At 47.4% G+C, this 24,445-nt stretch overlaps 1 protein-coding gene and 1 non-coding gene across 6 annotated transcripts; one reads left to right on the top strand and one right to left on the bottom strand.

Annotated features, from left to right (window-relative positions):
- Positions 1-504: 504 nt before the first annotated feature.
- On the bottom strand, positions 505-23,135 carry Trim26 (tripartite motif containing 26). 5 transcript variants are annotated; one of them, XM_021149165.2, is made up of 10 exons: positions 22,987-23,135; positions 22,679-22,754; positions 8,847-9,319; positions 8,653-8,748; positions 7,236-7,466; positions 5,636-5,653; positions 3,678-3,700; positions 3,131-3,246; positions 2,882-2,914; positions 505-2,503 (listed from the first exon to the last, which is right to left on the bottom strand). In XM_021149165.2, exons 3-10 carry the CDS (start codon positions 9,282-9,284, stop codon positions 1,821-1,823), a joined length of 1,638 nt encoding a protein of 545 aa, XP_021004824.1. In that variant the 5' UTR covers positions 9,285-9,319; positions 22,679-22,754; positions 22,987-23,135; the 3' UTR covers positions 505-1,820. The 5 variants fall into 5 exon arrangements, with proteins under 5 accessions (XP_021004824.1, XP_021004823.1, XP_085689286.1 ...); XM_021149164.2 differs by having other exon boundaries at positions 22,679-22,786; positions 22,987-23,122; XM_085833160.1 differs by having other exon boundaries at positions 22,666-22,786; positions 22,987-23,122.
- Positions 17,400-17,529, top strand: LOC115029779 (small nucleolar RNA SNORA51). Its single transcript, XR_003835345.1, has one exon. It is a non-coding gene; the product is annotated as a small nucleolar RNA SNORA51 (small nucleolar RNA).
- Positions 23,136-24,445: the final 1,310 nt, after the last annotated feature.

Here is a 24,445-nt window from a genome sequence, read left to right on the forward strand (position 1 = left end):
GAGTGCTTGCCTAGGATGCGAGAAACCCTGGGTTCAGTCTCCAGCACTATATAAACCAGGCATAGGCAGTGGTGGCACACACCTTTAATCCCAGCACTTGGGAGGCAGAGGCAGGCGGATTTCTGAGTACGAGGCCAGCCTGGTCTACAGAGTGAGTTCCAGGACAGCCAAGGCTACACAGAGAAACCCTGTCTTGAAAAACAAAACATAACAAAAACAAAACCCAAAAACAAAACAAAAACAACAAAAAACCAAAACAGGCATAGTGGCACCTACCTGAAATCTCAGCCCTTAGAAGGTAGAGACAGGAAGCTTAAGGTCATCTGCAGCTACATGAGACTTAGGCTAGCTGGGCTACAGGCCTCAGAGGGAAAAGATCCAGAACTCCCAGTTTAATGCCAAAAGGGGGATTTAAAAGCTGTCTACAGAGAGACCAATCAATGGCTCAGGTTCAAGTTCACTCTAGTAGGCATCAAGATAAAAATAAAGACAGCACCAGATGACTGTCTTGAAATTTCTGACCACTGAGAAAAATGTGTAGTTTATTTAGTAATAAAGACACAGGAAATGAAGGAGAAGGGAGAGAAGATGATTAACTCTAGAACAAAGAGTGGTGAGGGAGCCACTGTGTAGGTACTAGTGACTCAGGCAGCATGTGATGCATACGAAGTGTTCAGTCTCGAGACGCTGTGGTGACTCCGAGGCCACCAAGATCCAGTGTCTGGGAACAGTCTGTTCAAGAGCCAAGAGGAGCTAACACTTGCACGGGCAGAAGAAATCTGGAATGTTTAAGGATAAAAAGGGGGGCATCATTTTGGCTAAGCAGGGGCTCGTGTTCAACTACGGGCACCAGCTGGGTCAGCAGGGCGATACTGCAGGCCCTTTCTCCATAGTAAGACCTAGGACAGAGGTTCTCTAGATTCCTCTTGGCCCTCTCTCCCCTTCCCCAGTCCATCTCCTTCCTAGGAAAGTGAATCTGGACACTCCATAGTGTCAGCAACGAGGTCTTGACCTCCTGGCCAAGAGCGAGCTGTTCGGGTTGTTTTTAAACACTCCTTTCACAGGACTACTCTGCAGAGGTAATTTATTGATCACAGTCACTATCTGGGTCATAGTGCCTAGATGCTTTCTGAAACACAGATGTCCCTGGGGAGTCCTACCTACTCAGGTCTGGGTTTGAGGCTAGGAGGTGACTCTACCAGCACTCCAGGACACAAACTTACACGACCTTGGAAACTTCTGTGGGTCTTGACTATATCCATTCTTGCATCTTTGTGTATTTAACTCTTGTGGGGTAAGGAAAAGTGATTTTAAGACACCAGGAAAGGTAGGCAACAGGGTGGTTTTGGGCACGGGGAAACTCAACTTTGAGGACAGCAAAACAGCTTCAGATGTGATTGAAAGTCTACCTGTGGGCACTGGCTAACAAGTGAACCAGAAAATGCTGCTGCCAAGGCCCTGCTCAACAGAGAACACAGGGACAAGACAAATGGGTGTGTTCAGGAAAGAGGGAGTCATTTGGTTTTCAGAGCAGGAAACTTCAGAGGAAATGAGAAGCTGAGTAAGATATATGGATAGGGTGACAGTGTTGAGAGAAACTTTGGCCGTGGCAGTGGGGAGATGGGTGGCAATGGATGTGATGTCCCTCCCTCTCCTCCTCCTAGTGCTCTGGCCAGGAACCTTCCTCCATTATAGTTTTGGAAACCCAGGGAAGGGAAGTTTCCATGGGTGTGGGATCCAGGTAATCTTTCTTCGTCTCAGAGTCCTGGACTCTCAGAGAAGTAAAGTTTCTGTAGGGTGACCCAGGCGGGTTCTGGAGTTCAGGGTCTCAGCAGAAGGCGTGTTCCTGGCCACTTGAGCCACAGGAAGGGAACCAGGCGCCGGGTGAAGGTGGTCGTGAAGGTATAGATGAGTTCCTGGGACTCTGCATTGGTGAATGTCACAGTGCCCCCTTCATAATCCAGGGCGATGCCCACTCTCCGGGGCCGCAGCACCGGGAAGAGCTGGGCCTCTGGGCTCGTGTTGGCCCAGATACCTGAGGGGGAGAGCCGAAGGGCCCACACACCATCTTCTGGTCGCAGGGAGAGGTCCCCTTTCCTCTTCACAGAGTCTTTGGCCACTCCCACCATGCAGCTTTCCTGAACTTCTTCTTCTTCTTCCTCTTCCTCCTCTTCCTCTTCCCCCAGTGATTCGTCTTCTTCATCTGTTTCCCAGTCTTCGTATCCGTCCCCATAGCCAACCTCCTCGTCTTCTTCCTCCTCTTCCCCTTCTTCTTCCTCCTCCCCCTCTTCTTCATCCTCTGACCAGCCTTCTCTCTCCAACTCTACTTCCCAGTATACCTTTCCCCACGTGAAGCCCTTGCTGCCCAACACTCCTGGCTCACAGTCAAACTGCTGGGGGAGCAGGCAGTCACTCTGGTATTGGCCAATATAGGTCACGCACTTCCAGTCCTCTGATAGATGTAGGTATCCACTGGCCGACTGTGGGTCCAGGGTGACGCTTACTATGGGACAAGGGAGGAAGTAACAGTGTCAGTGGTGGGCTGGGAAGGAGTGACTAGTCTCCACAGTATCTGCCTCACTGAGCAGTTCTATATCTTCCCGAGCACTCTTTATATCATTGTCTCTGTGAACTGTGTCCCTGAGGTACTTGCTACACACAGCATAGATGATCTCTGGCCTCGGGCTGCCACTGCTGTTTGCTCTCATAAGGTCTCATAAGAAGGACCTTATGGTATGTGACCTGTGACCTCAAAGGCTCAGCAATACTGCAGACTACACGGGAGACTGATCTGAAATAACGTAAGGGGGTGGGGCCACCTGTGGGCAATTCCAGTGAGGATTCCACAGGGTAAAATGGGAACAACCTTCTGTTCACTTACCTGTCTTATACTCCAAGTCTCTCAGCAGCTTGCCTATGGAGAAAAAAAATAAAGATAGAAATGACTTGCAGACCCAGAGAACTCATTTCTTACTTGGAACAAGGCTCTACTGGAGATCCCAAGGATAAAAGATACAGAAGCCAGAGCTCCTTGGAAGGCTGAGATGGGAGACTATGGTGGGGAGAAGCCAGGAAACCTCCCAGTGTGGCCGAGCCTGACCCCCGGTCTGGTGCTTTTCCCAGTGCTTACCCTGGAACTGCCTCAGGCCTCGCTGCAGAGAAAGAAGTTTATCTGAGAATTCTCCTGCCTTCCTTTTAACCATGTGAGGGATGGCTTTCCCAATCCAGAACTTCTTCCGTGGGTACCTGAGAGAGTGATAGACACAAACACCTGTCACTTGGCTCTTCTTGCTTTTCTGCCAGTGTTCATGACAATTACAAGGCAAGCAGGGAAGGTCTCATTATCCCTAATCAAGGACAGAAAAACTGGCAAAGACACTATGTGAACCAGGATATAAGACTGCCAGAAGATTTCACAAGTGAGCGGACTCTCTGCCAAGTCAGGCTTTTACTCTCTTGCTGTGCTCAGGTGAAGGCCGTGAGCCCAGTTGGACTCTGGAGATCGTGTTGGGAGACAACAATATCTAATCATCAAAGATTGCCCTCTTTCTTAAAAGCCATGGGATGAAGCAAGGGCTGCTGTGCAGTTGGCACCCTACACTCCTACTACTATGTGGACCATAGCCATAGAAGTGGGAAGGAAGAAGAATGATGAAGATGAGCAAGTGAACTCTTACTTGTTGGCGAAGTCCTTGGTGTCCTGCAAGGGAAGAAAACAGAGGCACCAAAGTGAATTAAGTAAAACTGCATCTACACAGTCAGTACCATGCAACAGGCAGGCACACACAGTGTCTACAGTTAGTACCATATTAACAGGCAGGTACACACAGCCTACACAGTTAGTACCATATTAACAGGCAGGTACACACAGCCTACACAGTTAGTACCATATTAACAGGCAGGCACACACTGCATCTATGGGCAACACTATATAACAGGCAGGCACATACAGTCTACACAGCCAGTACCATATAAGAGGCAGGTACACACTGAGTCTACACAATTAGTACCATGTAACAGACAGGCACACAAAAGCAAACAAAGCACTCATGGCTCCCTCCCTTAGAGAACTGACGGTCGAGTGGAACATTAAATAAAATAAAAGACACCGGGCTAGAGAGATGGCTCAGTGGTTAAGAGCACTGGCTGCTCTTCCAGAGGACCTGGGTTTGATTACAGGCTCCCACATGGCAACTCACTACCATCTATCTATAACTCCAGTTCTAGGAAACCCAGTGCCACCTTCTGGCTTCCACAGGCACCAGCATGCAAGTGGTGTACGGACATACATTCAGGTAGAAACATCCATACATATAAAATAAACAACACAATTAATATAAGGTCAGAAACGACCAGAGGTGACACTTAATGTCCAAGGAAACACTTAAGTTCAGGTTTGAAGAATGAGAAAGCCCTAGCTGGTATAGATGGGTAAGAACTGGGGAAGGGCTTAGTCAGGGCCAACTTATACCAGGCAGGACAGGGTAACAGTGATTTTTAATCCACATACAGTCGAATAAAAAGCAAGTATTCCCCAGTACCCACCCTTTACTCCCCACTTTTTAAACATTTGTGTGTGCATATGTGTGGTATAACTTAATGTATGTGGAGATCAAAGGACAACTCCCCCGCCCCACCCCCTCTTTTTTTTTTGGTTTTTCGAGACAGGGTTTCTCTGTGTAGCCCTGGCTGTCCTGGAACTCACTCTGTAGACCAGGCTGGCCTCGAACTCAGAAATCCGCCTGCCTCTGCCTCCCAAGTGCTGGGATTAAAGGCGTACGCCACCATGCCCAGCTTCCCCTTCTTTATACTAAACTATCTACGCTCTAGTCTGACATGTTACTAGTCAAGAAATCACAGTTCCCACATACCCTACAACAAGTCTGGTCACGTGACCAAATTACAATGGGATGCAGGAAGGAAAAAAACAAAAACAAAAAAACCCACCAAACAAACCCAAGACTTCTCAGTCTTGTTCTTTAAAAAAAAAAATGCTTTCTAGTTCCTTTCTTCTCATTGGCTGATGTTTGAACACATCGATGAGCCCAACTCAAAGTGCATGGAGGAGAACAATTTTCCCAAGACTAGACAGACAGCTAGAAATAAGCCAGCTCCCAGATGACCTCGAGATCCTCACCTCTGACCTGCTGCAGAGACAGAAAGGAACTTCTGCTCTGTATGGACTACTAAGCTCTAAGCTGCAACTAGCTGAAACCCAGTCACCCACCAGGCTGCTCCTTCGGGAATGGTGGCAGGAGGCAATAGGAACAGGGGAGGAAGGTCATCCTGGAGGTCGCTTGTGGACCAGGGATATGGAAATGGCAGCAGGGGGCACAAGAGAGAACCTGAGCATCCCATGACTGCTTTGGAGCAAGGATCCGAGGAAAAACCCCTTGTGCAGAAGGAAGACAGTGGTGCTGTCTGCATGAAAGGAAGACAAGTGCCAAGGTCAGAGAGGGCGGGCGCATCTTGTGAGAGGATTCTTTGGAGAGTCTGAAACCTCCACAGTTCTGTGTTGACCGATTTGCTGCTTCTTTTCACTCATTCCACAAACCTTTGCTTAGTGATTCCTTGTGCCAGGCAGGGACTGGTCTAGAAGCTAGAGGTAGCAATAAAAAAGAAGAAAAATCCCTACCTGTGTAGTGCAGACATCCTAGCAGAGGGAAGCAGACAAGAGAGTAAAAATATCAATATGAAAATGATTACTATCACCACAGCATGTCAGTAAGTGATGGGCGCTACAAAAGTCAGTAGGGTGAAGGGGGTTGGGGCAGAGGGCAGGCTGGCTCTGTAGAGAGGTGCAATTTGGAAAACAAAACGCAATTGTCCAACCATGGCTGTTGAGGACTGTCCCAGAAGCTTCAGGAGCTTTGCTCCAGCGAAACCTGAATATAGACAAAATCTGCTGACGCCAGCATTCTGGGTAGTGGTTTTAAGTGGATTTCTCTCCTCAGCACTCCTCATCATGGCAGCTTCCGAGGCAGAGCCCTCAGGCACAGACAGGGGCCTCGGTAGAGTAGCTACTCCCAGGGTTGATCAGGGACAGACACACTGCTGACAAACCCTGGCACTCTCAGCTGCTCCACTCACAACTCACATGCACATGTGGAAGGGCTGGCTGCTGGGAAAGTCTGATGCGCCCCTTGAAGGGGAAGAAAGAAACGGGGTGAGGGAGAGGAGACAAGTGACCCAGAGGCTGATAAAAAAATAAATCTAGGGAAGAGGCAATGCCTGGAGCTAAGGAGGGAGCCCCTGAGGGATACTGGACAAGAGAGAAGAGTCCAAAGCCTGGGGGGGGGGGGTAGATATCAGCTTTGAGTTGGACCTCATTCCTAATCTGCCCCAGGGTGCCTCTTACACGTGGCTCAATCTGCTGCAAAGAGAGGCCTCCTGATGATGCAGCCTGTGGTTGGGACTAGCACAGACATCTCTTCTCTCCTGGCTATCACTGTGCCCTGCCACTGGTCTGGAACCCTAGAGACCTTTGTGTGTCTTCTGATGGCAGAAAGGTTCATTTCTGATGTCAAACCAGGGGGGTCAGAGGAAACCAGCATATGGCCCTTCTCCTGGTTTATACGGAGGGAAGGTCCGGCCCTCCCCTTTTGGGTAGAATGCTAAGGGTGAAGAGGCTTGTCAGTGGAACGGAACAGCCTGCTCTCGCTTTGTGTCCCGAGGTACCCCTCGGTCACCGTTCTCCAGGTTGATGATGCTCTATGGTCCAGAGGAAACCTCTCATCTATCTTTCTTCACTTGCCTTCCATGCACCTTGGATCCTGACAGCCACAGCTCAGCCCATCTCTAGAACCATGTAAGGCACCTATCAAATAAGCGCCTGCCTTAGTTGGGCGTGGGGGTGCACATCTATAACCCCAGCACTCAGAAGGTTGAGACAGGAATGCCTTTAATCTGAGGACAGATGGGATGACACAGTAAGACTGTCTCAAAAACAACAAATATCTGCCTTGTTACCTAGAAGGCTCAATGGAGGTCTCATGCTGAGGAAGGACAGCAAAGACCTTCAGTTCTATGGCCCTTTAAACATCTCTAGATGCTTTCTGTAGATGATGATTATTGTTCTAAAGCAATGCCACATTAATGTCTAAGCTCATGTAGACTGGGTAAGACTCGCATACCCATATTTTACACAGTTAAACTGAGAGCCTAAGAGGAAGAATTTCTTCAAAGGCCATAGAACAGTGGTACCTGTCTCCCACTTGGGCCAAGACGACTCTCACCTGCATCAGCTCTGCAGCTGGCTGTCGTGCCTTGCCCTCCAGCTCGGAGATGACCAGAGTCAACCGGTCAAGCTCACTGACACCCCGGGTCTTGAACTTCTCCCTGCCCTCAGTGAGGAGCTGCTCCAGGGTGGCCAGCTGGTCTAGCAGGTGCTGCTCCCGCTTCTTTAGAAACTGGTGGCCCTGCTTAAATTCCGCCACAATGTACTGCCTCTGCTCCTGCAGCTTTGTCTGTAAGGTAGGGGACAGGGTGTTTGTCTGTGATACCTCTAGGAACTGTGATACCTGCTCAATCCTCTGGGGACTCTGGCTTGTGAATCCTAGACCTTCGGTAGGAGTTGTCACTGGGATGCTCCTGCTTCACCCGCTTCTCCTTGAGACTTGTCAAAGAGTCTATTCCCTTCACTGTCCTCAAAGCTGACTCTGCCTGACTGCTCTGTCACTATCTGTTCTAGGTGACCAGTAAGTCTTGGGACAAAGAAAGGGAGCCTGTGTATCCCATTACTGACATAATGTCACCCTTCTCAATGATAATACGAGCTGTCTCTTTCAGGGAGCTCTGTTTGAGGGATAAAGTCCAAACTCAGTCAGCCCCTCTTCAATACCCCCATTACTCTTTATATATTGTGTACCCAAGTGGGACTCCACTCTGCTTCTTTGGTGAGGCTGCAATGTGTGTCCTCAGGGAACACATCCTGTCCTGTAGGCTGGAACTGCCTGAGTCCCCAACCCCTCTCGGTAAGTGAGGGTGCCCGTGTACACCAGGATCTAGAGGTACTTTGTGGACCTGAGCTCTCTCTAGCTTTATCTTCACAACCTGGCTAGACACTGCCAGGCGTGACCCCAGAATCTCTCCACTGCCCATTTTCCCAACACACACACTCCCCCAGAACTGGACCTCCCATATCAGCCGTCCCTCCTGACCTATCTAATCAAAAGTACACAATGTGCCACCAATCTTCTTAACTTCGAATAGTAGGCCTGAGTCTCACTAGGCAGCCTCAACAGAGCCTGCTCAGAGCTGCTCAGGCCCAGTTCCTTGTCCTTTTCTTCTTTGTCTCTACCCTGAAGCCAGCACACCCTCCCAAACACCCCCTGCTGCCCTCTACACAGGAAATCACACCTTCCCTCACTTTCAGAGAGCCCAGAGTCAGGTTCCCCAGTCCCCTCAGAGCATAGCCACTGCTGCCAGACAACCTGCCTATCAGATGAGAAATCAGGCCCAAAGTTTGAGACACACAGCAGGCCCAAAAGGACAGGGCAGGCCAACCTACCCCATCTCCTTGGTTAATTAATCCCCAGTTGGCCTAAAGCCAACCTACCAACCATACTTCCAAAGTACTCCTAGACACATTTCCCACCTGGCCAGCCCCTCCCTCAAACGCGTGAGCAACGCTCAGCTTGGATTTCCACGTACCAGTGCAGCCAGAATATCAGCTTCTCCCTTGGCTTGAAAGCCCTGAATTTTGTCTCTGTCTCTCCTTAGGGTGTTCAAGTGGTTCAAAATTTTCTCCTAAGGAAAGATAAGCAGTGGAGAGAAATGAGTGTCCTGAGCTGTGGCAGGAGGGACACCAGACAGAACTTTCCCTCGCAGGCCCTGGGAGGACTTACTCTGTGAGGCAGGGCAGCTTTCTCCACCAGGACTGCAGTGTGGGGGCGGTGCTCCCGGGACTCCCTGCACATCACACACAACAGTTTACCATCATCTTCACAGTAGTAGTGTAGCTTCTCCTGGTGCCGCTCACACAACTTCACGTCCTGTGGCTCTCGGGCGAGCTCTCCTGGCTGTCTGCCATTGTCCACCTTCAGCCGTTCAATGTTCTCTACCAGACTTGCTAGCTGCCACACGGGTCGGATGTTCTCCTTCTTAAAGGGCTTCTTGCAGAGCGGGCAGACAGGCCGGTTCCCCGATATGGGGCGGATATCACTTGTGCAGCTGCGACAGAAGACATGGCCACAGTCGATGGTCACCGGGTCCCTCAGGTAATCCAGGCAGATGGAGCAGGTCACCTCTTCCTCCAGGCTCCTCAAGGGGGCTGACACTGCCATTGCACCCTTAGCTTGGGGGTCTCTGTTCCTTAGACCTGAAATCAAGAGCAGCCTCAGCAATAGGAGGAAGAGTGATACGCGTGTGGGTTGCTCAAGCTAAGACCACAAGGGAAGCCAGGAAGGGAAGATTCCTCTGTGGCTGTCCTGGGCTATGCAGGTATGGTAGGTACACATACCTAGGTACACAGCTTAGCTGAGAAAAGATGTTCCTATCAATCTTTGCAGCTCTGGCCCTCTTCCTGCCCCTGTGACAACAGAAAGCTCACTTGAGTACTCTGAGTCTCAGCTTATCCATCCATAAAATGGGAGAAAGAGAGAAGCCTACAGGGGCTTCTGAACAGAATTCTTCTAAAAGAATTCTGTTAGAAACCCTAGGCATAGGCCTGGTTCATAGAAAGAGATCCAGGAGAGAACCCAAAGCCCTGGCTCCTCAACCACTGGTTGAGATCCAAGAGCTGAAACTGAAAGCAGTCTCAAGAATGCAGGGTCCTGCCCCACCCCGTAAGGTACACAATGCCTACATTGGGCAGGGAGGTGGCTGTGCTATGGACACGGAGGAAGGTAACCATGCAGCATTTTGTAATGCTGGAACAGTAACACTATCACTGACATTTACCATGGGAGTCCATCAGCGGAGCTTAGTGGACTCTGCTAATGGTGATAGTAAATACATAGACATAAAACTGCAGCCTATACATACACCACAAGGAAAAGACATACAGTGCTGATTCCTTATAAGATCTGATATGAAAATATATAAGAGTGCTCTGCAGGTGAGGAGTTATGCTGCTGAGAATATGAACCAAAAACACCCTTGGTTTAGACATGTGTGACTTTTCAAAAGATGTAATGAACAATAATAATAATAATAATAATAATAAAAAGCACATATACCAACTTGGAATGAAATTGAGCTGGCAAATGAAGAAGTAACAAGCCCCCAGAATGTCGTAAGAAGTGTTAAAGGGTGTCTGATCTAACCTCTTGGTTTGCTCTTAAGGAAAACCCAGTGTTCTCAATTTAACACACTGCTGAGTTTGAAAATAGGAAAGGAAATGAAACTGTGGGGTGCCTGTGGGCCAGAAGCTCTGGCAGAATAGCCTGGAAGTTTAAAAGCCAGGCCAGCTTCTTGTTGTTTTTGTTTTCGTGCTGGAGAGAAGCAAGTAGTTCTAAGGGCAGAACTTATAATTTCTTAGGATAGAGCTCAGCTACTATTCCTCTCTCTCATAAAATAGCCTTCACCACTAGCCCGCCCCCCCAACACCCCCCCCCCCCCCCCCGCATTAAACAAGCTCACACTGGATCCCGTGGGTCTTTAGATTTAAGTTGAATAAAAGCTCCTATGTACAGTACAGTATATCAGAGCCAACATTTCAGGGCTTACAGAAGATCCCTGGCTAATACCTGGAGCAGAGTTAGCAGATTAGATTCTAAGGCATACCTCCGAGAGCACCTGACCAGTGTTGTTTAGAATCATCCGAGATCCTCAGGGATCAAGGCAGTGGGGAGAAAATATAAGCCTTCTGCAACTGCCAATGTAACAATAAAATTGTCATCCACAGACACCAGAGCCATTAGGTGAAAGGTTTGGAGTAGACCCTACAATGCCACAGTGGATTATTTCCTAATGTGCCTGGAGGAAGGAGAGAGCCAGTGTTCACCTAGACTACGTAACCAAGCCAGCCAGTCTGGCACAGGTCTCCTGAGGAGGAACCATGTGAGTTAAGCACCATCACGTGAGGCTAGAGAGATGGCCCAGAAGTTAAGAGCACTGGCTGCTCTTCCAGAGGACCAAGGTTCCATATTCCTAGCACCCGCACAGCAGCCCACAACTGGCTATAACTCCAGTTCTTCTGGTCTCTTCAGACATGTGACACACAGACAAACGTGCAGGCATTTAAAATAATCCCCCTCATACACACAAAGAAATAAAAAAAAAATCAAAACAAACACTATCACCTATGAAGTTTATTTTCCAAAAATGTTTGACTTGATTGAACTTCACAAAAACTTTAGATTTAGCTTTCAGTTTATGGAAAACATAAGCAATTAAAACACACACACACACACACACACACACACACACACACACACACACACACACAGAGAGAGCACATGAACTCAAGAATAAAACTAAAAAAAAAAAAAAATCACAGTAATAAGTAGGTGCAAAACATAAAATCTATCCTGATTCTGTTTTTATTTTTCTTTTTTTTTTTTTTTTTTTCGAGACAGGGTTTCTCTGTGTAGCTCTGGCTGTCCTGACACTCACTTTGTAGACCAGGCTGGCCTCAAACTCAGAAGTCCGCCTGCCTCTGCCTCCCAAGTGCTGGGATTAAAGGTGTGCGCCACCACCACCTGGCTCAGATTCTGTTTTTAAAAGGTAGTTATAACAACATTTCAGGGACTATCAAGAAAAATTTAAATGGAGATAATCTTAATGGCACGTACTGAGACTACATGAAAACCCACTTTTCAGCAGATGCCACCATAGTTAGATCTTCATAACTACAATTTACATTGAAATGGTTTGAGAAAACTGTACAAAAAGAAAAGTTTGGGGAAACAAAGGTTATGGTTTTCGGATACATTAAAAGGGTCTCTAACCAGTCAAGTTGTTGAAACCAGAGTATTTAAAACCTTGTCTAACACTCCTATTGAAATAATGAGTGGGTTTAGAAAAACTAAAGCCAATGTTAACTGTACAGAGTCTTTTGTTTCTGGGTCACCGTAACTTGACAGTCACTGCCTGGCTGCAAAGACTCACCTTGAACATGTTATTTTTAAGACCAGAGGTATAAACTCAAAAGCTTGAACAATTCAGGCTCAAAGTTCAGGTTCTAGACTCCAATAATCAGGTGATTTCACACTTGGGACACTCTTCCGAGGAAACTGAGATTTGGTCCTTGTACTGGCTAGTTTTGTGTCAACTTGACACAGCTGGAGTTATCACACAGAAAGGAGCTTCAGTTGAGGAAATGCCTCCATGAGATCAAACTGTAAGGCATTTTCTCAATTAGTGATCAAGTGGGAAGGGCCCCTTGTGGGTGGGACCATCTCTGGGCTGTAGTCTTGGTTCTATAAGAGAGCAGGCTGAGCAAGCCAGGAGAGGCAAGCCAGTAAAGAACATCCCTCCATGGCCTCTGCATCAGCTCCTGCTTCTGACCTGCTTGAGTTCCAATCCTGACTTCTTTCAGTGATGAACAGCAATGTGGAAATGTAAGCTGAATAAACCCTTTCCTCCCCAATTTGCTTCTTGGTCATGATGTTTGTGCAGGAATAGAAACCCTGACTAAGACGGTCCTATTAACCATGATGCTGTAGGACACAGCCAGGAAGCAGTCTAAGTGCCCAAACTTCCGCCCCAGCCATCCCACACTGTAAAATGGGGCTTGAGACCATCTCCTCTGTTCAATACCCTGATGGACTCCTCTACACAGACGGCTTGGTAAACTGAGCAGAGGTGACAAGAGAGAAGGGGAACGTATCCTTCAGCTTTGGTTGAAAGCACTCTAGCCTTCACTACTAAGAGATAACAGGAAGCACTCTTGTTAGACAGCACTTTTGGCTTTTTATGGATGGAAGCAGCTCAAGCTTGCGGAATTAAGAGGAAAAAAGCTGGGTTGAGGGGAAGAGAGGGCAAAGCAGTCCACACCACTTTCCCATACCTACTCCGTCAGGCCCTCCACAGAACTAGAGCCAGGACTAAGCAGCTCAGGCTGGCCTTGAATATTCTAACCTCCTGCCTTTGCCTCCTGAGTACTGAGATCACAGGGGTGTACCTCTGCTGAATTCTAAAAGTACTTTCCCAAACCATGATCTCAGATTTCTTATATATATCTGGCCTTGTTCTCCCCATCATCTCCACAAGTTCCTAAAAAATAGAACCATTATCCTACCCTCTGTTCCTGGCTCAGGCACTGCCATGAAGTTATCAGAAGCGAGCAGTCCAGGTCTTGTTATTGGCACTCTAACAGAACCTAGAGTCACCTGAAAGATGGAACCTCAATGGGAGAACTGCCTAAATAAGACGTGGGCATCTCCATGAGGCACTGTCTTAATTGTTAGTTGAGGTAGGAGGGTGCTGCCCACCGTGGGCAGTACCATCACTAGGTAGGCAGTCTTGGACTGTGTAGCTGAGCGTAAATCAGCAGGTGAGCCAGTAAATTATGTTTGTTTAAATTCTTGCATTCCTGTGCTGACGTCTCTCAGTGATGGGCTGTGACCTGGAAATATAAGCTGAAATAAGTTTTTTTTTTCCTCTTCAAGTTCTTTTTGGTCAGAATGTTACAGCAGCAGAAAAGCAAACTAGAGCATTTTACCACCACTCCCTTTACCCTGAATAGTATTTTGAATAGACAGGAAATGACTGAGTATTAATTATGTTGCACCTGAAGTCACACATGGGGGTGGGATGGGGGGGGGGGGCGGGGGGGGTGGCAGCAGATCTCAGGTCCTCCAGTAATCCAGAAACTAGCTACAATTCCACAGGAGCAGGGAGGCCTGCAGTATCCTGACACTTAGAATTGGGGATACTTTCTATCCTTCACTGAGTCTCCCTTTATCTCCAAATCACTTCTCCCTTAGAAAGCTGAGGCTCTCATAAACACCTAACCTACAACAAACCAGTTGGGGGCAGGGTGACACTGTCATTTCTGCAACACCGTGGATCCTGGGTGTGATTCTTGGCTGTGAGATTCACTGTGAGCTGCAAATGCTCTGAAGTGTTGTCATGAAGGTCTACACCTCTGAGGCAGACACCTGCACTACTGCCCTCACCGCTGTGTGTCCAAGCTCTGGCCCCACACTTCTTAACAGCTACAATTTTTGCTCTAGGTGCTAAATTCTCTCCTGACTCCTGTGGCTTCTTCTGCCCTATATCTAGTACTTTACTCCCTGCTTCCTTAAACTCCTAAAGCCAGAGAGAAATTCAAGAAGACAATGAATCCCCAGTTATGGACTCTAACACCCAGAGAGACAAGTAGGTTTGCAGCCTGACCCTCAGGGCTCTTTCAGTTACCCCAGCATCTCCTCAAACATGCCCCTGGGCCTCCCAACAGGAGTCCCTTCTTCTGCCATCCCAGAATACTTATCTTAAGGCTCCATGTAACATGAGACCGCCACCTAATTGTTCATAGGGTGCAGATTAAGGCCTATTTCTCAATCTAAAATTAGTAAATTCTTCCAGAAGTAAAATTCAGCCAGGATTCACTAACAAACTTAGAGAGAGTCTTCTAGCAAATCTTCAGGGCAAAAAGCAAGTGATCTAGCTATATAAAATGGCTACACTCCTGCTTGCTACCAAAGGTTGTATTCCCCAATATTGTAGCCCTAGTTATGGCTATGGCTGAGTTGACTGTCTTGGGAATACTGGTGACTGTAGTCCCATAGCCCAAGCACTTTGGATTCTAGCCAAGTGTGGTGGCACACATCTATAACCCCAGCACTTGGGAGGCTTAGGCAAGAGGGCTGGCACACATTCAAGGTTAACTTGGGGTTAAACAGCAAGACCCTGTCTCAAAACAGTAACAAAAAAATGACTCCCTGCCCTCCCACTGTTCTCCCATGGCCTTGTACTGTTTTCTCTGGCCCAGCTCAACCAGATAAAGAAGTCTGAATTTCATCCCAACAGACCTGGGAAACCATTGAGGGTTTAAGCATGATTTACTGAGCACCTACTATGTTTCAGGTTAAGTGAGGTTAAATGGGGGAACAAAAGAACATTCCTTGAAATTTGACACTGACACATGTCAGATTTAGCATCAGGAACTATTAAGCCTGGAAGGGCTTCTCCTCTTGAACTTTTCTCCCCTGCTGGCACTGCTCCAGTTACTACAGCTATCTTCCTTTTTGTCCCTCACACATTCCCAGCCTACTAGTATAAGTGCCAATGTGGTTACTGGTTAAGACTCCAGAAATGGCTTTCTGGCACCCCAGGAATAAAGTCAAGACTTTTCCCCTCCCCCCTTCCCCACCCCCAAGGGCCTCCAGCTGTTAACCATGGCCAAGTCCTATCTCCCAACTCATTTCCTGCCACTCCTACCTTCAACTCAGCCTCAAACCAAACCCTGCTCATTATCATTCCTTTGCATTACAACCCCTTTCCTTCCTGGAGTTCTCAGCTGAACACCATCCCTTCTGGCAACTCCTGACCACAGGAGAGCAGACTGTGTGTCTCCATCATCCAGTCCTAGTATACAGGGTTCATTCCATGTAAGTTCAGGAACTAGGTGAGGAGACAGCTGTGGAGGGATTTAGTTATTATAATGTGATGATTTCTCTCTTTTCTTTAGCTTTAGACCTAGGTATGCATCCATAAACAATGGGTAGAGCCCCCACCACCTGCACTGCCTGGTTTTTTTCATTTCGAAGCATGGGATCATAATATGAAATTCCCCTCCCCCCTTTTTAAACTAACATGGCAGTGATTTTTTTTTTCTAACATGGCAGTGAGTGTCACTCATGTGACTGTGCTTGTTTTGCTCATGTCACTGCTGTTCTGTGACTGTAATTATTGACCGTTCCTACCTCTGATGGCCATCTAGGTTAAGTTTGGACATTACGAACACTGCCCTGTGACCCTACAGGTACACATACAGGCCCGTGAACTCTTGGTTTTACTAGAATGAGCTGAGCTGTTTCCAAAGCAGCCGTGGTAATGTACAGTCCCACCAACCAGCTCCACAGACTCACCAACACCTGATTCCTTTAGCTTTACAAACTTAGACAAGCTGGTGAATAGAAAACAGAATCTCAGCATGTGTGCATAACACGAGAAGAGGCAAAGTGACAGCAGGAGAAAGAACCAGTCACAGAGCAAGGCAGTAAAACATGGGGAAGATAACTGTGCTTTTTGATCCACTAGCAAATGGCTTAAGTTTACCCACTGGTGATTTAAGGAGCCTAGGACTTCATTTAACTTTCTCTGGTTTCTGGGGAGCCCATGCTTACAGTGGAGCTCTCCCTCAGTTCCAGGGTGAAGCAAAAGTATCAGTCTTAGGTATATTAATAACCCATGCCCTTTGCTTAAAGGAAAAACACAAGTCCATCACAACCAGTCACAAGGACACCTAGCTGGAAAAGGGGAGAAATTCTTGTGGATCCTTGGGAACTTTCAAGAGGTGACGTCATTTGTCTTGTAGCTCCTGGAGCAATCATCCAGGTGAGTAGACGGTTAATCTCCTGAGGCCTAAGAGTAAGCCAATCAGGGGAGGTGAAGGGGAGATGCATTATTTTGTCAGCACTTTTTCAAATCTAGCCCTACCTTAAACCTGTCAGTTCCATGAGCCAATAAACTTTCTTTCTGCCCCATCAGCTTGGTTGGGATTTGTCTGTCAACTGTTTTGTTTTGTTTTGTTTTTTAAGGGGAGGGGGACCTGACTGACACCAAGATGAAGTATTTACAGAAAACAAACAAAACAAAACAAACAAACAAACAAAAAACACCAGTCAACCGACTGAAATAGGTCTTGCAACACAGGCAGACAGACAGAGGACAACCTCCAGACACAGTAGACCTTTAACCTGTTCTGGGACATCACAACTTCTGTGGCTCCTAGCATTCCGAGTAGGGAAACACAAGCCTCATCTTCTACCACCCTCTGCAGTCAATCAAAGCCTGCACCTAGAGAGCCACCTGGATTTTCACAGCGCCTCGGCTACCCTGTTGTTCAGCACGCACGAGGTTAGAGTCCCGACTTTCCTGAGCTTCTGTATTACCATGAAGAAATAAAGGTGTGGGTCACAGAGCTGTTCACAACACCAAAAGTAACGTTCAGCGGACATACCAGCATATTTAATGGGCAGTAGAGAGCCATTGCTATTATTAACAGCAGCCAAAGCAGAATCTAGATGGCTGAAACTGTTGAAGCAGAAGCGTGGGTGGAGGTGTGGGTGGTGTAACACTTATTTTTTGACAAACTGGCTATCAGGTAGGAAAGGAGCAGTTCATCAGATGTAGTGGGGATTTGTTGTAGAATGAGGTATCGTCTATTCCAGGCTAGCCTCACACTTGGTATGTAGTCAAGGCCGACTCAGACTCCAAGTCTTCTTTCTCTGAGTGCGGGGATTCCAAGTGGGTGTCAGCATACCCAGATTCCCAAAATCACCAACAGTGGCTTCCTCATGCTTAACAACAGGTTGTATTCTTATTCTGTCTGTCAGAAAGAGGAGGCAGAGTGAACCTACCCCATGTACATCTCAGCCCAGGCTACGGTACCAGGTATGTCACGTGAAAGGGGCGTGGGGATCACAACAGAACGAATGGTACAGTAACACACAACTTTAATCCCAGCACTGGGCAGGGGTGGGGAGGGGGCAGGGGCAGAGGCAGGTGGATGTCTAGTCTGAGTTCTAGGTCAGCTTGGTCTATTTAAGTGTTGTAGGTCAGACGGGTTGAGTGAGGCTGTCTGTCTCAAAAATAAGTAAATACATTGCATACACTAGCAAGATTTTGCTGAAAGGACCCAGATATAGCTGTCTCTTGTGAGACAATGCCGGGGCCTAGCAAACACAGAAGTGGATGCTCACAGTCAGCAGGATGGATCACAGGGCCCCCAATGGAGGAGCTAGAGAAAGTACCCAAGGAGCTAAAGGGAACTGCAACCCCATAGGTGGAACATTATTATGAACTAACCAGTACCCCAGAGCTCTTGACTCTAGCTGCATTTGTATCAAAAGATGGCCTAGTCGGCCATCACTGGAAAGAGAGGCCCATTGAACTTGCCAACTTTATATGCTCCAGTACAGGGGAATGCCAGGGCCAAGGGGTGGGGGTGGGTGGGTGGGGGACTGGGGGGGGAGTGTATTGGGGACTTTTTGGATAGCATTGGAAATGTAATTGAGGAAAATAACTAATAAAAAAAAATAAGTAAATATCCACAAATGGAGCCCGGGAACTCCACACCCATCCATGAGGTGAGGAAATTCTGACTATTCATATAGTGGGTGGCGGCATCTCAGCAAGCGAATAGGGAATTTCTACTTTTCATCAAAGTTGAGACACCCATGACCTTCGATCTTTAGCGTCTCTGATATGTAATCAGTGACATGTATCATTTAACTGGCAAAATATTCTTCTGTGTGGCACATAAACTAAGGATATATAAAGCAATTGAAGCTTACATATTTGATGAGGGGAGGTGTATTAGGATTCTCTAGAGTGTCACAGAACACATACACACACAAAGGATTTACTGAAATGATTTACAGGCCATAGTTTAACTAGTCCAACTATGGCTAGCTGTGAATGGAAAGTCCAAGAATCTCATAGTTGCTCAATCCCACAAGGTTGGATGTCCTTATATAAGCTTCCAGCGGAAGGTATGGCCCACATTAAAAGTACGTTTTCCTGCCTCAAGATCCCAATGAAAGGTCTGTGTCTTCCAGACTTAAAACCTGGATCAAAGTTGTGTGCCTTCCTATCTCAAAGGTACGCACTACAAGTAGATTAACCTTCTTCAAACCAGACAGAAAAATCTGTCACAGGTGTGCCCTCCATTTCTGGATGGTTGCTCATTCCAGATTCAGTCAGGCTGCCAAGCAAGAATAGTCACCACAGGTGGCCTTTCTCCTACAGAGTTCTGAAGGGATCACATTTCGAAAGTGGGTCTCATCCTGCTATTTTCTTGCTTCAAAACACACAAGGCAGGGCATTCAGCCCCAAATCCTGAGTACTCCATAGTAAGAATTTAGGGAGAGAGGCCGTTCATGTGACATACTCCTCCCCTCGTTCTTGTACACTCTGTTCTCTCAGACACAGCTCGGCCTTGGATAAAACTGCCCCCCCCCCCCATCTCTGCTCCTTCCCAGTTAGTTCTGTCTTTCTATGATAACACTCTCACACTGCTTTATAATTGACTTTATTTTCTGGTGTGGTGGATGGGTATTCTCACCTACTCAGAATGCTAAAACGAGAGTCATACCTCAGTGATCTTTTTTATCTCCAGCAGTTGGCCCAAATCACAGAATCACGCAAAAAAATACCACTCCCGGATTCGGAGCCCTAGTGGCTTCTCTGCCCCCAATTTTCACAGCACCCTCAGATCCCAGCTTCACAAACCGCCTAAATGGCAGGATCTGGGCATTAGACGTTTTTTTTCTGCCACACCCACACAGATTTCCTTCCCTCCCCCACTCAGGGAAGGTCAGTATTCTAATAGCCCATTTCCATCAATCTGGCCAAATCCTATTCCATCTTTTTTTTTTTTTTTTTTTTTTTGGTTTTTGGTTTTTGGAGACAGGGTTTCTCTGTATAGCCCTGGCTGTCCTGGAACTCACTCTGTAGACCACGCTGGCCCCAAACTCAGAAATTCACCTGCCTCTGCCTCCCAAGTGCTGGGATTAAAGGCATGTGCCACCACACCCCCAGCTCTCCTATCCCATCTTAAATGCCAATCTTAAGCTAAGCCTTTGTTTGCTATAAACAACGTCTCCCCGTGTATTTTCCATTGTGATCCTGGAAGCTGGATCCCCCGCCCCCCAGAAGCCTTCACTTAAAAGGTTTTACCTGAGGTTTGTGGAGTTCTGCAGACTCAGTCCTGCTTGCTATTCTCTTGTAGCAGCTAACAAATCATCCTGCACCTTTGTACTTCAGTTTCCTTACCAATCCCCCCCCCCCCCCTTCTTTTTTCTCTCTGAGACAGGGTCTTACTATGCGACTTTGGCTGGCTTGCTACTCACTATGTATATCAAAGGGGCCTCAAACTCACAAACATCTGCCTGCCTCTGCCTTTCAGGTTCTGAGAGTATCAGCAATCACCACTTCATCTGGCAAGACCCTTTCCTTTCCTCTTCTTCCTCCTCCCCCTCCTTCTCAAGTCTGTAGATTTATTTTGTGGTGTTTTCTCACATGCATGCAGCGCCTGCAGAGTTCAGAGGAGGGTGTTAGATATCCTGGACCTGGAGTTAGAGATGGTTACGAGCCATGTGTTACTGAAAACTGAACCTAGGTCCTCTCAAAGAGCAAGAAATCCTGTTAACCCCGGAGCCAACTCCCCAGACCCAGATTTTCTTATCTCTTGACAAAGGAAATTGTTTGGCCAAGTTGTCTGAAGTTTGGAAGGTCACGTATACACAAGTGTTTACTCAAAAGGCATCATTAAAAGAGGAGAGACATGGAGGCAATCAGCTTTCAATATTCAAAGCTGCACTGATTTCAGCAACAACAACAAAAAAGCACTATTGGACTGTAATCCTATCTTGCAAGCATCAATACCTGAAAGTCCATATTGATATAAATAAACAGATGAACAAAGTAATAAAGTGGACACATTTCCCACAGAGAATAATTTTAAAAACTCCCTAATTCCTTAGATGAACAAAGTGACTTCCTTCTAAGTAATACTGTATGCAAAGGGAAAAAACTGCAATGCAAAACTTGACAATGTTGAAAACCAACAAACACTCAGCTGGGTGTGGAGGTCAGCACCTAAATCTTGACATGAAATCCTTACTAAGGTGTGCTGAATATGGCAACTTAACTGTATCCTTTTAACACACAAACCCAACCTTAAGAGTGGCTCTCAGAGTATGAACTACCAACCAAAGAGCACACACACGGGCTGGACCTAGGCCTCCTCCCTCATATGTAGCAGATGTGCAGCTTCATGTGGTCCTAATCAACTGGAGCTGGGGCTATCCCAAAAGCTGTTGTGCAGGATCTGTTCTAGCTGGCTGCCTTGTCCGGTCTCAGTGGAAGAGCAAGCACCTAGCCTCTCAGAGACTTAAAATGTTGGGGGTTGGAGGGGACCCCCAGAGTCATCACCTACCTTCCCAGAGGAGAAGGGAAGGAGGGATAGGGGAAGGACTGTGGGAGGGGATGACCTGGAAGGGGGCAGTGAACAGGATGTAAAGTGAATAAGAAAAATAAATTTAAAAAAAAAGTAAGATATACAATAGAAGGGTACCATACAAACACACATCCAAGTGTTTATATCATAATATGCTTCAAAAGTCCACGTGAAAAAGGCTTGTTCTGCTGGGCGTGGTGGTGCACGCCTTTAATCCCAGCACTCAGGAGGCAGGCAGATTTCTGAGTTCGAGGCCAGCCTGGTCTACAAAGTGAGTTCCAGGACAGCCAGGGCTATACAGAGAAACCCTGTCTCAAAAACAAACAAACAAACAAAAAGGTTTGTTCCTTGCATCAGTACTACTGAAAACCAATACAGAACTTACAAGGTGGAACTCTTTAGGACACTGAGATAGCATCGTAGAAGGGGGCTGTGGCATGTTGATGCATCTCTTTCTCCCCTCTTCCTGGCTATTACATGAGTGGTTTTGTACTTCTGCGCACTGCTCTCTCTGTGCCTGCTGCCTCACGGTAGGCCCAGATCAACAGGTACCAATGGATCATATGCTGCAACTTCTAAGCCTATGAACCAAAATCAACCTTTCTCTTCGTGTGTTCATTATCTGAGGTAGCCGTTACGTAAGTGTCTCTGAAAACTCTGAAACCAAATCTAAAAACCAATACAGTGCAGTAACCTGGATGAGAATATGGAGGGGTAAGAATTTTGGGTGAAAAGGAAAAGGTGAATAAATATAGTGTGTGGACTTTGGCCAATAATAATGTGTTATTTGTTAATGAAAGGAAATCAGTTGGGAGTTATAGACACTCCACACACCGTTTTCTCAATTTTTCTGTAAATGTACAACTGTTCTAAAAAAAATTAAGTGTATTAAAAATTGTGGGCAGATGCCTGTAATCTCTGTAATCCAAGCACTCAAGAGGCAGGAGGCTAATCTGGGCTGCCATGGTCAGTTTCAGACCATTTTGGGATACATGGAGACATCCTGTTGTTGTCATCACCTTTGTCATCATTATCAAATTTAAAAGTTGCAGTTTTAAAGACATTAATGAAAGCTTGCTTTTAGAAAAATATGGTTTTGTTTGTTTGTTTGTTTGTTTTAACTTGGGAGGAATACTCTAGGCATCATGAATCCATCTCACTAACAAGGGGTTCAGGCATGCATGAACGAACGCATGTCATTCTTCCCTTCTTTGAAACACGCACAAATGGTTGTGTTGTCAAAATCTGGAATGTACCGGGAATTGTGAAGTGTCTCTTCCTATTCACTTCCCAAAGTTAAATTCATACATTTTTTTCTTTTCTTTTTCTGGGGGGTGGGGGTGGGGGTCAAGACAGGAGTTCTCTTTGTAGCCCTGGTTATCCTAAAATTCATTTAGTCTGTAAACCAGACTGGCCTCTGACTCCCAAGCACTGGGTGTAAAGGCGTGTACCAGTCCACAGCCAGGTTTATACTTTCTTTTCCTAAGCTAATTAGGTAGTAAAATCATCAGGGATTACGCACAGCTCTTGGTACAACTAGCTAAACCAGTTTACTCTGAGGATAAATAAATAAAAAATAAATAAACAGATACATAAATATAAGACCTGCTTCTGGTCATGCAGGGCTCCAAGCCACCAGGTGGAACGTCATCCGGGTCCCGCTCACTTCTGGCTCTGGGGACTAGAAGAGACTGAAGTAAGTCTGGGCTGGACCTGAGGAGGAAGGAACACAGCGAGCTCAGGGCGAAAGGCCCAAAGGCGAGCCGGGGACGCGGCGCTCACGCGAGCTCGCCGTCCCGCGCGCCCGGGCCTGGTTAGCCCTGCCCAGGGCCCGCGGCCGCCTTCGCTGTCCCCACCCGGGTCGCACGGCGGCCGCTCTTCCGCGTCTCCTCACCAGTGCAAACCGCACTCACCCGCGCCGCGCTCCGGGTCCGGTCACTCCTCTCCCTGGAGCTGCTCCGCAGGGTAGGTCCTAAGCAAGCAGCCCGCACCACAGCCTCCCCGCCCAGCAGTCTCCCGGAGCTCAGTGCCCTCCACCGAGATTTCTCTGGGACCAGCCCTGGGATTGGCTCTTGCCAAACTCCGTCCTCCAATGGGAACTTCAGGATTCTTGACGTCACTGATCACTGGGCAAATCCCCAGGCAGCGGCCAAAGAGGTGAAGCGGCCGGGCCCGAGAAAAGGAAAGTGAAATCGGAAGCGGCCGGTGCGTCACGGTTGTCTTCCAGCTGCTGAGGTCGCGCGAGGCCTCCGTGTAGGTTAGGGTGCTGAAACCCCCATAGCTTTCGAGACCCCATTTCTGATTCCCTGCGGTTAGGGGTGGGCTGGGGTGTCTGCAAGGGCTGGGTTTTAGATGGGGTTTCCTCCTCAGGGCCTGCCTGTAACTAAGATCAGACTAGACCAGACCAGACATCAGTCTTTCAAGTATTTCCAAGATCCATTACAAATATTATCATTTACGAAGCTCCTGGCTAGGATGAACCATTTTTGACAAATAGCCTTCCTTACACAAGGCAGGAGCTGTTCCTGCTGTACAGAACAAAGTAAACACACATACACATCCCACACTCCACCCCACAACACAGTGATAGTTCAGTGGGTAAAGGCGCTTGCCTCCAAATCAGATGACTGGCTTCGAATCCCATATCCCCCACATGATGGGACGCGAGAACATCCATTCTGGTTGTCCTCTAAGCTCCACAAGCGCGCACTGTAGCACGTGCACTCTCCACCTATACTAAATAAATAAATGCAAAACATTTAAAGATCCTGGCGCTATGGAAACCGAGGCATTAGAGTTCAATACCAGCCTGGGCTACGAAGGGGGAATTCGTTGAAAACTGAGGAAAAACTACAGAACCTGCAATATCTGGTTCTGAGGCCCTCTACAGGAGCTTTGAGAGGCTCCTGCAGCTCCACAGCCAAGGACTCGACCACGCCCACTAGGCTGAAAGCCCAATTTGCACACCGCTTTCTGCTTTGCAGGAAATCCACAGTTCCTGCTACTTCCAAAGAAGTAGTCCAAGCTGCAGGTGGGCTCCGAGTCCTAAGCCCTAACATTTCACCAACATTTGGGGAGTGCTTTTGAGTTTGCTATGAGCTGTTGGAGGGGGTGGGGCGGAGTTCTGGATGTCTGTGCTCTGGACTTTGATCTCAGCACACCCTAAAATCACTAGATACCTGCTCTTTTAGTTGATATTGGGGGTAGGGGCTTTGTTTTGTTTTGTTTTGTTTCGAGACAGAGTCTCCCTATGTAGCTCTGGCTGTCCTGGAACTCGATCTGTAAACCAGGCTGCCCATATTCAGTACCGGTTCTTCCCAGTCTGCCTGCGTTTCCCTTATATCTACAATAAAAATCTTCTCCATACTTAAG

Source organism: Mus caroli, unplaced genomic scaffold, assembly GCF_978045245.1.
Source record: "Mus caroli unplaced genomic scaffold, Mus_caroli_1 scaffold_18, whole genome shotgun sequence".
In the NCBI taxonomy this organism is placed as follows: domain Eukaryota; kingdom Metazoa; phylum Chordata; class Mammalia; order Rodentia; family Muridae; genus Mus; species Mus caroli.